Here is a 14,481-nt window from a genome sequence, read left to right on the forward strand (position 1 = left end):
GTTATTGAGCAAAGCGAGGAAATCCCCTCTCCTAGGCCGGGTGACGTTTGCCAAGCCTTACATCACTTCTCCGGTTGCATCAGGGCCCAGGGCGTGATAAGACTTTGCCCTTTAAACTACTCCTCTTTAACCTGTCATCCGTTTGAAGGGATTCTGACTGCTAGCACCCAGCTGTTTATTTAATTCAGACATTCATAAACCCGCCTTTCTCCTCAAAACTGGAACGTTGCCGTCAAGAACTACTGAATTCTGTGGAATGTACTTTTGATTAAACGCACTCAGCTGGTTCCTAGAGGGCAGATGTATCTAAAAATGGAGCTAAAAATGGAGCTTCTATGCTTAAAGGCAATATACCTCTAATTAACAGATGCAGTAGACAACTTCCAGGGGACGGCTATCAATTTCCTAATCAGCCAATGAGCCCTTTTTTTGATCAGGAGACAATATTGTGTTTCTTGTTCTGTCCATACAATGCAAATAGAAAGCTTGTGCACCCTTAATTTGCCTTGGGGCCGTGCACGGAAGAGAGGGGAGTTAACCCTTCAACCTATGCTCTGTTTTGATAGTGGAAACCAGGTTCCTGCTGATTTGCTTTTAAACCAGAAATTACTTGTCCTCTAAAGAGAGGAGGGGAACAATTAGTCTTGATGTAGCCAAGAATGTTGAATGAGATAGATATTGGGTCTGGATTTCTTATAATTTCCTTAATCTGCACAGTAGTTTTTATATTCTTCGGAAATTAAAAAACAAACCAACTGATGGTCTGTTCTCATTCCATCTCCCCTGGCAATCAACTTTACCAGCCTGTTCGTTCTGGCGTCCTGGTAGCCGCAATCGGTGGTGAAATTATCTTCTGCTTCATCCAGATTATGCAATGATAATTTCTCAAATGAAGTGTGAGTTAATTCATAGCCCAACCTACCCAAAAGGTTTGAGTCAGCTCATATGAGTAGATGAAATGCAAAGGTGCAAATGCTGTTTTACCCACAGTAGGTTTCTCTGAGGGGTGTCGTGGTACCATAACAACAGGGCATCTGGTTGGTTCAGCTCTGGCAATGAAGAATTCAAGAACTTACCTTGAGCTTTGTGGTCAGAGCAAGGGGAGAGTAGGAAGCAACATTTCTGGAGAGATTCAAAGTATCATAGTGGTCAGTTGAAGTAATTTGTTGCTGCCCACAGAATTCCAGATCATTTACACAGACAAGTCTCTGCTCCAGTTGGCATTCCACTGTATCTCCACTGGGAAATGTGGTTCCAGTGGTATATGGATTTGAACCAACTAAGGACCTGGAATTCTTTTCTCACTCTTTGTCAATTACCCGTATCAGGGTATTCAGGGTTAAGACTTTGATTTCAGCACTTGGTTTTCAAGGTGATTTCCGTGTTACATTAGGTTGACTCCACCAAGCCATGGCTGTGCAGTGTGTATTACAGACTTGGTCCTTCTGCTATGAAAACTGTCCTCCCCGCAAGACCCAAGAGATAAATATGGTCCCTTATTTGTTTACTAGCCTTGGGTGACTTGTAACATGAGACACCAGAGTACGTGGGTGATCTTGATAGTGCAGTTTGTGGAAATCGAAGGTTTTGACTGGAGTTACTCTGCACGAAATAACACTGTACGAGTGTGTACTCCCTAGGGATTGGGCCCATTTTATTGTGATCTTGCATGTGTTTATTGCAACCACTGGTAATAGCCTCAGTCTTGTACTATTAACTCTAGCCTTCTTCTCAGGGCTGCTGTTAGGACTGATCAAGATATTGTACAAAGTGCTTTGCCCACAAAACATTTGTTAAGATATCCAACCCCTAAATACAACATGGTTTGATTATGCTGCTTTAAAGAATGGTGTGTGTGTTCGTACGCGCATATACGCAGAGGGCAGTTGCCATAGCATCGAGTTAAAGCTTGATCAATTTTTTTTTGGTTTGTTTCTGAAAACGACCGGCCAGTATGGCTTGTACTGAAAAGCTATGGGGGATGATAAAATTTTACAGTCTAGAAATAACAGTCTGAAATTTCAGCCGGTGTTACATTTCCATCGTTCTGAGCTGTTAAGTGAAGATGGCGTTTGGCAAGACTCTGAGAAATTTATTTTCATGTCAAGAATAGAACAAAGAATTCCAAGGACATGCAGAAATTCCATTAAAAACTCCTCTCTCTCTCTTTCTCTCTCTTTTTTTGCACTCCTATAATGCAAAACAGTGTTTTCCTTCAAAACACCACAACCAGGTTTTTTAAGCAACATATGATGGAGGAGAAACCAGGGCAAAATGTGAGGTATTTCCCCATCCCCAAGCAGGGCTTTCTTCACTATGGTGGAATTGAAGAAATTTATTCCTGAAAAGTGATGTTTCTGTCGGCTGAGTCAAGAGCAGAAAGACATCTTAGAAGATTAAATGAAGAGTTCAGTCATATACTCACCTGGCTATCGGAGGGCCAGACAAGATGTTACAGCATCCACTATCAGACCTGTGGACGCTGCTGTCATTTCAGATCCAAATTCAGCCCATTTAAAAATGCTGCAAAGGGTCTGGAACATAGCTGGACATTGGCCCCTTCCACACATGCAGAATAATGCATTTTCAATCCACTTTCAATTCACAAGAAAGAGCCTTGCTGGATCAGACCAGAGTCCATCTGGTCCAGCACTCTGCTACTCACAGTGGCCCACCAGATGCCTTGGGGAGCTCACCGGCGGGATGTGAAAGCAGGGGCCTTCTGCTGCTGCTGCTGCTCCCGAGCACCGGGTCTGCTAAGGCATTTGCAGTCTCAGATCAAGGAGGATCAAGATTGGTAGCCAGTTGGTAGACTGGTAATCTTTAAAGGCAGTATTAACTCATACATGATATTATCGTAATAAATCCACAGAGAACATGGCGCCCAAACATGCTATATGAGAAATGTATGGTGGTAACCTTATATGCGCACTAAAGTTTGCATCAATGCCAAATGGTATTTCAGTTTAAACTCCCCGCTGCCCCCCCTCATCAAGTTGCAGCTGATTTAGGATTTTCAAGACAAGAGATATTGAGAGGTGGTTTGCCATCGCCTGCCTCTGTGTAACAACCTTAGGCAACCCTTGGTGGTCTCTGCATAACAACCTTAGACAAACTTTAGACAACCCTGGATCTCCCATCCAAATACTAAATAGGGCCAACGCTGCTTTGCTTCCAAGATCTGATGAGACGGGGCTAAGCTCTGACATACAGAATGCAAATCTGACATCTAAAGATCGCTACACTTTTTTACCTTCACAAGGCTGAAAGACGTTGGAAGCTGGGATTCTTTGGAGCTGAATGGTTTCTGTTGGGCCCTCAACAATAGCTGCAGCGCCTTAATTTGTGGAGTCTAGAAAAAAGCATATTTTTTTTTAAAAAACAGCAACCAAAAAAATGTATGACTAGTACTAATGATTTCTAGTTGGCTCCAGTTTCTTGTGGCCCCTGGTACACACTTCCAAACTAGAGGGCCCCCCCCTCCACCCCCAGGTCCAATTTTCCAGTGTAAATGTGCCCTTTGTTCATTTAGGCATTTTGACATTCACACAACTAGCCAAAAAGGGGGGATTAACACATTATGCTGACTTGGGAGTGTGTTTCAGTGGGATCTTTAACCACCTACAAGACCCAGCTTAGCCCAGTGTTCACTATGCTTACACAACTGTTGTCATGTGTCTGCATTTTTGTATGGGTCACATAACCTTTATTTTGGTCACACATATTTACTCTTTATCCTGTACTCTGTACACTCCGAACTGAAAACAAGCAGAAGCCCTTCTCCCAAAGCTAATTGGGTGGCTGCATAAATTGCGTGTGAGAGCGTGTGTGTTTATGCAAATACGCCCAATTTGCATGATTTATCTTCCAGTTCCTCAAATCAGCCTGGAGCAATTTGTAAGTAGCCAAGAAATAATGAATGGGACTTCTTCTGCATGTCACAAAATCAGCCCGGTCTGCTTTCCGCAGGGAAAGCCATGATAAATACTGTCATTAACTCTTACAGGTAGGACTGGGAAAGTAATAAAATTAGCACTCAAGGTGAGAAATGCCACGGGTGCCAAATTCAGTGTTAAGGAAGGATAATCTTTCCCCTCTCCTGCTTTGGGTACAAAAAATAAAAACAAAGAGTCTTCCTTTGGGGGGAAAAATACAATCCACCCAACTTAGAGACTCAGCCCACGGGAGTCAAGTGGATTGGGGACATTCAGGCTGTAGATGTAGGCACCTTCATAGGGGGAAAATCTTTGCATATAGGAAAAAGAAGAAGTTTGTGGCTGAAGCCTTTCACTAATTTTACAAGCATCGAATGGATGAGACAGCATTTAAAGGTAAGATTCCTCCACCTATCACTCATATCTGTACACAGTCTGGGAAAACTGTATCCCTGGATTCTACCTGTCTCTTTTTTCCAGAGCTGAACTTCCTTGCCTCCAGATTGCATCTTAACGCTCAAGTCCTTCCTTCCATAGCTACCTTTCACTCCCCCCCCCCTTCTTAGACCTAATTTGTTAGGTGTGCATCTAACGGCGTAGAATGAAAATCGCCAGTCATCTTCGTCCAGTTATGGCCACGGCACAGCAGTGCCCTCTGCTGGGCCGTCGTCAGCAATTCCCCAACTTCTCGTCATTGCAGAGGTGACAAATTAAAAGAGCTCTCCTGGCGGAAAGGTGCCAGAGCCCCTGAGCAGAATAAACAGGAAGTCTACTAGGGAGCAGAATCTGGAGAAGAGGGACACGGTTACCCTTGTAATTGTACCAGGGACGGTCCTTTTATTTTTGGCAGATGACAGATGGATTTACGCATATGCAGATTTGTCCCATAATGAGCGACTGGGTTAGGATTTATGGTGGTGTTTGGCAAGAGGCCCTCTAGATTTCTGCTGTTTGCAGGTTTCAAGAAATGAGGCATTTGGCCTCAAAAATAAAACGCAAAGAGGCATCTGACATGGAAGATTTTAGCATATAAAATATTCTGGGAGAGAAGGCGGCAGATTCAGGAAGCTGAGCAAGGTTAGGGCTTGGGAGGGAGGCCACCAAGGAAGGCTCTGCAGAGGAAGGCAATTGCAAATCACCTCTGCTTCTCACTTGCCTTGAAAGCCCCTTGCTGGGGTTGCCATAAGTGGGTTGAAATTTGACAGTGCTTACATATCCTCGTCTGTGAGATAGTCTGTTTAAAATTGGGCTAGTCGATCTAGCAGGTTCCTCCCCATTTCACAGTTCTGTGCAGAATGCCGTAGGCTCAGCTACACATCAGCTAGGAATGCTTCCCACACTCTCCTTATCCAAATGCTCCCCCAGAGTCCAAACAACCCGGTCTTCTATCCAAAGAGGAATCGATGAAAGAGGAATCCTCCGTTGTTCTACTCTAGTTGTTTCCCAGTTTTGCACACAGCCCATCCTATGTCAATCTGAACAACATTCAATTTTCCATTTGTGCATTGCAACTGTAGCTTAGATGTGCATGGATAAGACGCTGCCAAGAAAGACAAAAGTCCTGACATGATCTATGATATTCATCAGGATGCTTTGTATTGGTTTTTATTGACGCGCATGCACTCCCATGCATTGGTGAGAGACCGCGCATCTTGACAGGCCCACCTGCATTTTTGGGCAGCGTTTCTGATTTCTTGGGTGGGGTCCCACTGAGAGCTTCCACCTCATGCTGCTATATTTCAAAATTCATTTTAGGAATGCATTAACCTGGAATTAAGGGAGGGAAGCGCAGTACACAACCAAAGCCAGGACTAAGGCAGGATTGGAGCAGAAGAGATGTTTCCTCTCTCTTTGTGACCTCCATGAAGACAAAAGGTTGCTGCGATCATGCAAAGTTGTGGTGGTCAAGTAGAGATGCCTCCATAAACCAACTCCCTCACAGGGCTGTGAGCATACTGACTCAACTCGGCCTGTGTGGGTCTCTTCCTTTCATTCATTACCTCTACAGGAAGTTATACCACATATTTCCCATCTTACAGTATTTTGACATCTGGAGTAGAACACAAACCCCAATTCAGATGGGCAAAGGGCTTACTGTTACACGTTGTTGGAATCCTTATTCAGCAACAAAGGAGAAGCCTTTTTAAGTTTAAAATGAAAATTTGGAACACAGTGGTGTTCGATTGCTATTCACACACCTAGGCCATGCCCGTACAACACACCTGTGTGTTTTCCTTATGTACGCACACATGCATTGCTGCTTAGCAAAATCCTCACAACTGGGAATACAGCAGCACAATACAGGACACGTGATTTTTGCAACTGCTCAACTGTTCTTTGGGAACTGCAATTTTTTCCCTTGGAATTGCACATTTTGTGTCTGGCTGCAAACAGATATGATTTCCTGGTAATCCTGGGCAGCAGTAGCTATCTTTTATTTGCTCTACGTTTTTCTGGGGATACGAAGAAACTCCTGAGTTATCTTCTTAGTCCTTTAGATGCCCGTGTGCTCCACTTTTAGAACTTATAAGAAGAACTGCTGTGAGAAGAGAATCCCTAAACTCCAAACAAGTTCCACAACATCGCGCATATTTCCGCTTGTGAAGCAGAAACCTAGCTCAGAAGATTTTCAGAAGATCGGTTGGTCCAGAAGGTTTCTGGAACAATGGCATCAACCCCATAACACAGTGGACACTTCTGAACCTACATGTTGGCATCATGTGAACGATATGTGTGTCTGACACTGAATCAAACCAGTGGCTCTCCAAAGCTTCAAGCTAGGGTCTTTCCCCTCCCCTTCTACCAAAGCCTTCTTACTAGAGGTGCTGGGAATTGAACCTGGGACTTTCTGCACGCCAAGTCGATGCTCTGTCTTCTGAGCCAAAACCCCTCCCCATATTGAAGAAGAAGAGTCTGGATTTATATCCCCCCTTTCTCTCCTGTAGGAGACTCAAAGGGGCTTACAAACTCCTTGCCCTCCCCCCCTCACAACAAACACCCTGTGAGGTAGGTGGTGCTGAGAGAGCTCTGAAAAGCTGTGACTTGCCCAAGGTCACCCATGTGGCCTGTGTGGGAGTGCACAGGCTAATCTGGATTCCCCAGATAAGCCTCCACAGCTGAAGCGGCAGAGTGGGGAATCAGACCTGGTTCAGATTAGAGTACACCTGCTCTTAACCACTACGCCACTGCTGCTCCTGAGACCATGCCAGCCGACCCCCATTTCCAGATCATTCCAGGCTAGACTGTAGAATGTGTTCCGCACTCAGCATTCCTTTCTGGAGTTTGGGCAAAGCAGAATTAGCTCATTCTGGGAGCTACCAAATCTTTCATAGTGGAACCCTGGTGTAGTGGTTAAGAACAGTGGATCCTAATCTGGAGAACCGGGTTTGATTCCCCACTCCTCCACATGAGCGGCTGACTCTAATCTGCTCAACCAGGTTTTGTTTCTCTTCCTTTTCTTCTCTTCCTCTTCTTCTACATCCACACTCTTCCTCTTCTTCTACATTATTTGATACAGATTCTTTGGAGTTGTTTCTTATAGCTATTGTGGATAAGGCTTGGAATGGAGGGAGGTGGTTTTTGTTTTACTAGTACAGAGAAATTCTGTGAGTGATCCAAATAAAGGAGTGGAAAGTGAATGTTGATGGATTGCTAGATATAAACGATCACTCATCCGACCTGAGATAGGCTATTTGTACCAGACCGCCCCGCCGGATAAAAGGTTATGAAAAAGGTGCAGCGCTTTTAAAAGGTGTGATTCCGACAAGATTATGACGCCCAGAGCTTTTAGCTGTAGTGGAAAGTACTTTTTTTTTTACCAGCTCTAGCAATTTATTCTACACCCCTGGTAAATAATTTTAAAAATCCGCTATTAATCCTATTGTTATCGCTAGTTCCTAAGCTCAGCCAACTGGTCTGAGGCCCGGCCTTCTCAAGCGCCTAATATATGATAATGAAGAGAAGGCGGCATAATTCGATTCCCGCATCTTGAGAATATCCAATTCTGTGCTTCTGAATTGCCCAGCCTCTCTGGACTCGGTGGTAACTGAATAAACACAGCCAATAAAAACACGATTATGGAGATGGATGTGGTTTGGGAGAGCAGAAATTACTCCGTTAGTGTCAACGAGTCTTAAAAGAATCACCCCTGATATCTTCCATTTGAGGAGCAAAAGGGGTAGAGGGAACATTTTATAAAGCCAATTCTTCTTACTGTTGGTAAATGCTCTCAGGACAGAAGAACAGCCTCGTTCCATTACAGATTCACGCTTAGGGGAATTGGTGGCTGTTCAGACCCGTTTTCTTTTGTGAGGCATTCTCTCCGAACTATCTAGCCCTAAGAAAAGTGAGACAAAGACTTCTGTTAGCAGAACCACTTTTAGCTCTATGCCTCTTGGGTCTCCAAGTTCAGCCTGGTTTTTGGCATCCCTTCACCATGTCAAATTGAGGAGATCGGCTCATCACAGACTTGCCTCTGTGGGACCTCCCTGGTCAGAAGCAATCCATCTCTGGGTACTAGAATCCATGGCCAAATAAGGCAGGGCAATCACTACCATCATTAAAAGTTGCCAAGTTATCATTGGCTGGTTGTCATGAAGTGACAAAATGGTAGAAGAGATGGGCTTTGGACAGAGCCAAGCAAGTTTTCGTATCATGCACTTGCCAGATTTCGTGCGAGAGGCCTTGGGAAAGTCCCCTCAACCCCTTGAGGACCAATGAACTATCCGGTTACTCACCGATCTCCAAATGCATGGTGTATACAATAATGTGCCATTTTTTCTAATGATAACCCACTTTGACATGGAAAACGTCAACTGTACCTGGATTGAACTACCCACTAAGACACAGGATACAAATGAATGTGTTCCTTCGAATGCTATGGGGTGGCTTATGAAGTCATGTTTATTTCAGCTACATAAGTAGGCAAGAACCACTTTCCCTGGTTCTCATCAGGTCCCTCATCTGGTTAAGTCCAATGAACTAGAAGCAAGCATTTCCGCTGGTAAGCCCTTTGTTTCTGCTCACAGAAGAACAGTTCTTTTCAACCATGCCTTATCTTAGAATGATTGAAAATCTCATGTACGTCCGAACCTAGATGTTTGAATTTGCAAAGATATAAATGGTGCAATACAATACATTGAGGCTTGTTCTTCAAATCCTGTGTGTGTGTGTGTGTGTGTGTGTGTGTGTGTGTGTGTGTGCGTGCGTGTGTAGAAACTGCAAATTCTACAAAGTCAAAGTTCACCCTTCATTGAAGAGTCTTATGCAATCAGTTCTGGAACCTAGAAATGTTAGCACTATGGAATGCACGGCCGTCCGCACACATTGAGCGAGGACGGTTTCAGCTGTTGAGAAACTCTGTTGCCCAACTTCTACCCCACGTCTACTTCCAAGGACCTGGAGGCCCTCCCCCTTCCTCCGTTTCTCCCCACATCAGCCCTTTGAGGTAGGGCAGGCTAACATTCAGTGATGGCTGAATTTCCCAAGCCAGATTAATTTTCCAAGTTGGGGCTTGAACCCAGGTGTTTGCTTTGCTTCCCGAACAAAAGGAGGCCACCAAATACCTGATATATTTTGTTCTGGAAACACACAAGAAGAAGAAGGCATCTCTGGAGGACTCTGAAGGACACGCCAGACCTTTCCAAAATGGAGGCTGAACACAGCAGCTTTCCAACTTGTGTCTGCGACAAAATGGGGCGCTTGTTTAGAAGTGCAAACTTTTTCTCAATACTGAGATTAATCTTTGGTTCGGGAAAAAAAGAACCAGGCACCAACGTGGCCTTATTAACCCCGGTTCTTACCGGCGCTTGAGTGGACATGGACAAAATGACCCACTCAGCCTTGCGAGCAGTTTTTATAGGGAACAAGAGAATCATAACAGCAATTCCTACCTCGTCTCCCGGCTAGCGGCACTCTGCTATCTGTTCAGAGAGGATGTTCACACAAGGTCGGCTTTTATGGCTGCACGCCCGCTCAGAAAGCATGCATTACGGCGGGCTCTTCGGCTTCATGCCTCGGTCACACAGCTCATGGCTTCGCCTTCAAACAGAACAGCCAGTGGTAAAGATAATGGGTCGTGGTAGAAAGGAGCCATCCTGCCTCCTTGCGGGTCAAAGACAGGGCAACCAACAGAGAAGAGAAAATGGCTTGTCTGAGGCACTGAAGCCGCAGTACACAGAGAAAGAGAGAGAGAGAGAGAGAGAGAGCTGGCAGAAAAGTACATGAGGTAATTTGTGACCCTGAGGCTTGCAAAACAGTTTGCGTGTCATTTCGAAGCTCGGCGCTGCGCCTCTCATCCTGACGGCCGAACCATCATGGGCAAGGCGCCCACGGAGACCAAAGAAAAGCTCACCCACCAGCGTATGATGTGTCTTTGTATTTAAAAAAAAAGAAATCATTAAAAATATACATTTTTTAAAAAAACCAAACTGTTTTGGTGTTAACAACATGAACATTTTTTAAAAAAAACCAAAAACCCCGGAGCCGCAGAACAGCATAGTGTGGCGGACATGAGGAGGTGGTGGCGGCAGGGGGAGGTTTATTGGTTTCTTCTGTGTGGAAGGACACCTTTGAAAACCAAATAAGGGATGTTCAACCGGCGAGGCCCCCCCACCAGTTCCTAAATGTCACGTTTGTTCAAAAGGCCCTCTTTTTGCTTGGCTGCCTTGTGTGAGCGTGTGTGTTGATGTGTGTGTGTGTGTGTTTCTTTTGGATTTACAATGGACATTGGCACATGCAATCTACAAAGGGAGGACTCAGAGAAGGCTTGATAAGAGCAAAATGCCCCCCAACTGCTTCAACCCAAACGCCATCCACAGCGCTTTTGAGCCGACTCGTCTTACAGGTACCCCCCGGAGTGGGGGGGATTGTTTTTTCTTTTAAGGAACACAACAAGCTTCGCTGGAACAGAACAGAAACGAAGGCAAGAGATGGTTTGATCAAAAACGACCAGTGGTGAACCTCGCAGGCGTGAGGAGAGACAGGACGTTCAGACAAAGCGATTCGGCTGGTGGTGGAAAGGTAGATGAAGCAAGGAGAAGGGGAAATGGAGCTAGACAACCGTTCTTTAAACGTCTCCCCTGCCCCCCCGCCGGCACAGACACACACTTCGTGTTTTTCTTCTGAGGGGGATGAAATGGCGAGGGAAGGGTCTTCTTGAGAGAATGCCCTCTTTCGCCTCTGCTTGCATCGTAACAGCACTACCTATCCACAGGTGTGGGATTCGTCTCCTCGCTCGGGAAGGAAAAGGAGAAGCGAGGCAGGGGAAAAAAAACCAATAACAGCTGCTTTCCAAATCAGTGTTACAAAAGCATTTTTCGTGTCTTAAAAAAAGAGAGAAAAGAACAAAAACACTCCTTTAAATCATATTCCGCCAACGGTCCAACGGTTACAAGTGTCAGTTCTCGGAGCGTTCGTGAGCGGTGTGTGTTTTTTTTCTTCCTTTTTTTTTGTAGAAAAAAATAAAATAAAAGCAAGTTCTCCCAGTTCGCTCCGTGTGATTAAAGAGTTGATTGTCTTGGGGGGAAAAATACACATTCACATTTACATCCATTCTACCCTGATAAGAGAAATTTAGCCACAGTTCACTGCATCTAACAAGCGTACAGTCTTCGGATTGGGCGGTGGCGGCTGTTCCCGGCTTGGCAGGTTGTCTTAGTGGTGCGTCTGTTGTTGTTCTCTTCGTGTCAGACGAAAGAGGAGAAACCTGTCACTGGAGTCCGTGAGCCTGGGGCGGCCTGCCCAGCCGGGGTGTAAACCCCTCCCGAGCTCTGTGTCGTGACAACAGTCTGGAAATAAGGCTCTGCCTCGCCCGCCACGCACTCCTCGTACCTGTACGGCACCGGGTGCTTGGCGCCTTTCGGCTGGCGTTTCCACGAGTTGTAGTAGGTGGGGTCGCTCATGTAATGGCCCACGAACGAGTGCTTTGGCAGTTCATCTTCGTAGTCCGAATCAGTCGCCTGCCGGGAGAAAAATAAAGGCCTGCTAAGAACTTTATGATGCGGATGTTATTTTCCACTGCTGTCCTTAGAACCCAACCCCACTGCTCATTGTAAGGATGCAAAATTATAGTCTCCCCCTTTTTAGAAAATCCTGAGTGAAGGGCCACGGGCTCTTCCAAAGTTGAATAGGTCTTACAGAAAGGAAGATTCTCCTGGTATTTAACCAAAGCCTCCTTCCTTATAATCTGTACCCATCAGTTCCAGTCCTGTTTGGTTTGGGGGAAGAGCTAACTGGTGGCAGCAGAAATGAAAGATGCTGTTTAATTCCACTTCCAAAGGACTTCCAAATTCCACTTCCAAAGTACCTAGATTATTCCTTGCCAAGCCAACAAGCAGAAGTTTCCAAGCTCAGGAAAATAAGGATGCCTGCACTGTGAAGAAGAAGAGTTGGATTTGTATCCCCCCTTTCTCTCCTACAGGAGACTCAAAGGGGCTGACAAACTCCTTCCCCTTCCCCCCGCACAATAAACACCCTGTGAGGTAGGTGGGGCTGAGAGAGCTCCATAGAGCTGTGACTAGCCCAAGGACACCCAGCTGGCGTGTGTTGGAGAGCACACGCTAATCTGAATTCCCCAGAGAAGCCTCCGCAGCTCAGGCAGCAGAGCGGGGAATCGAACCCGGTTCCTCCAGATTAGAGTACCCCTGCTGTTAACCACTACGCCACTGCTGCCATGCAGGCAGCATACAGTGGTTGGGCACTGTGGAGAAGCGCAGCACTTTGCTTGTCAATCTGCTGGTAGGATTCACTGAATCGCCATCCCCCCCCCCTTTCTTTCACCATTCAAGGGCTTTGGGATTTCATGCCCAAGATTGAAGAAGTGGGCGCGCACAGCCAGACACCACAGCACATGGAGTCCTACACTAGGCATCACTGGATTAAGGTTTCTGTAGGGTTGCTGACTAACACATTACCCTGATGTGAATGCAGTGGTGGGATTCAGCCGGTTCGCACCACTTCGGCAGAACCAGTTGCTAAAATGGTGCTTGCAAACAACCTGTTGTTAAATTATCTGAATTCCACCACTGTGTGGCTGGTCCATGCTAGCCTGATCTCATTCAGTATAGGAACGGAGGCAGGGTTGACCCTGGCTAGTACTCGGATGGGAGACCACCGGGGAACACCAGGGTTGGTGTGCCGAGAAAGGATAATGTGCTAATCTTGGGCTTGGGAAAAACCTGCAGGGTTGCCAAAAGTTGGCTGCAACTTGATAGCGCCTTCCACCACAAGAAGGCTTATCAGCTCATCCCAGTCATGCTGGTTTAAAAAGCTTTTGGGGAGGGTCTGTGGCTCGGTGGTGTGCGGAAGGTCCTAGGTTCAACCCCTGGCATCTCCAGCTGAAAAGGCCAGGCATTGGTTGAGAAGACCTCAGCCTGGAATGCTGCTGCCAGTCAATACTGACTCTCATGGGCCAACAGTCTGATTCAGTATAAGGTGCTTTGTGTGTACTCAAGTGGAGCTCTCCTGGAATGACAACTTGTCACCAGACAACACAGAATAACTCCCCTTGGAGAAAATGGCTGCTTTGGCAATATGCCCTGCTGAGGTCACTCCTCCCCTCCAACACCAGTGTGGTGTAGTGGTTAAGAGCAGGTGCACTCTAATCTGGAGAACCAGGTTTGGTTCCCCGTTCTGCCACTTGAGCTGTGGAGACTTATCTGGGGAACGAGATGTGTTTCCACACTCCTACATTTCTGCTAGGTGACCTTGGGCTAGTCACGGTTCTTCAGAGCTCTCTCAGCCCCACCCACCTCACAGGGTGTTTGTTGTTGGGTGGGGGGAAGGGAAAGGAGATTGTAAGCCCCTTTGAGTCTCCTTACAGGTGAGAAAGGAGGGATATAAATCCAAATTCTTCTTCTACCACCTGTCATGCCTGAGCCATTCTCAGCCTGGCATCTCGTACATCCACTCCAAGGTCACAGATGACTCTGCCATTATCATCGCCCGAGGCTATGGAGGCCTCCCCCTGCTTTCATGTAACTAGTGATAAAGCTTATGCTATGCTACCAAACTGCTTATGTAAACCAACTGCAATTTTTGACACTACAACTGGATATAGATAGCAACCATATCCTTTCTAAATCCTGTACTTCTATCTGTGTCCATCTGTATTTTACCTTGTTATGACAATAAAGGTTTTGTATTGGACTAGTGAAGAGAGCTTGAACATTCATTCTTATCTGCCTTTCTCTGAGGGAGTGCACTGTCTGCCCCAAGCAATGCCTCTGTTCCCACCGTCCTTTCAAATGTTGATATTATGGGAATGCGAGGGGGGGGGTGATGGGTTGAACCTTTCTGTAATTTACAGGTGTATACCGAGGTCAGAGAGCCAAACTTTAGTTTTGGCAATCTGAGCCTTGGGCTGACACGGTTCCAATAAAGCTCTTGAACCCTTCTTGAGTTTCGTTTGATGACTGGAGTAACAGACCCTGACACCACCTTCCTTAGGGTCCAACACCTGAATCTTCAGGAATTTCTCAATCCATAGTTGGTCACTCTACTTCTCCTAAAACATGGCCTGTTCACGGCCACCAGAAGAACAACAGTA

General features: G+C 45.9%; 1 protein-coding gene across 6 annotated transcripts in view; it reads right to left on the reverse strand.

The window, feature by feature from the left end:
• Nucleotides 1-10,291: 10,291 nt before the first annotated feature.
• SDK1 (sidekick cell adhesion molecule 1) overlaps nt 10,292-14,481 on the reverse strand; it is a 536,293-nt gene continuing 532,103 nt past the window's right edge. For all 6 annotated transcript variants that reach the window (XM_048493601.1, XM_048493596.1, XM_048493599.1 and 3 more), the window contains one exon: nt 10,292-11,893. In XM_048493601.1, coding sequence (XP_048349558.1) covers nt 11,621-11,893 — 273 coding nt within the window. In that variant the 3' untranslated portion in view covers nt 10,292-11,620. The remainder of the gene's footprint in view (nt 11,894-14,481) is intronic.

Source organism: Sphaerodactylus townsendi, linkage group LG04 (genome assembly GCF_021028975.2).
Source record: "Sphaerodactylus townsendi isolate TG3544 linkage group LG04, MPM_Stown_v2.3, whole genome shotgun sequence".
NCBI lineage: Eukaryota > Metazoa > Chordata > Lepidosauria > Squamata > Sphaerodactylidae > Sphaerodactylus > Sphaerodactylus townsendi.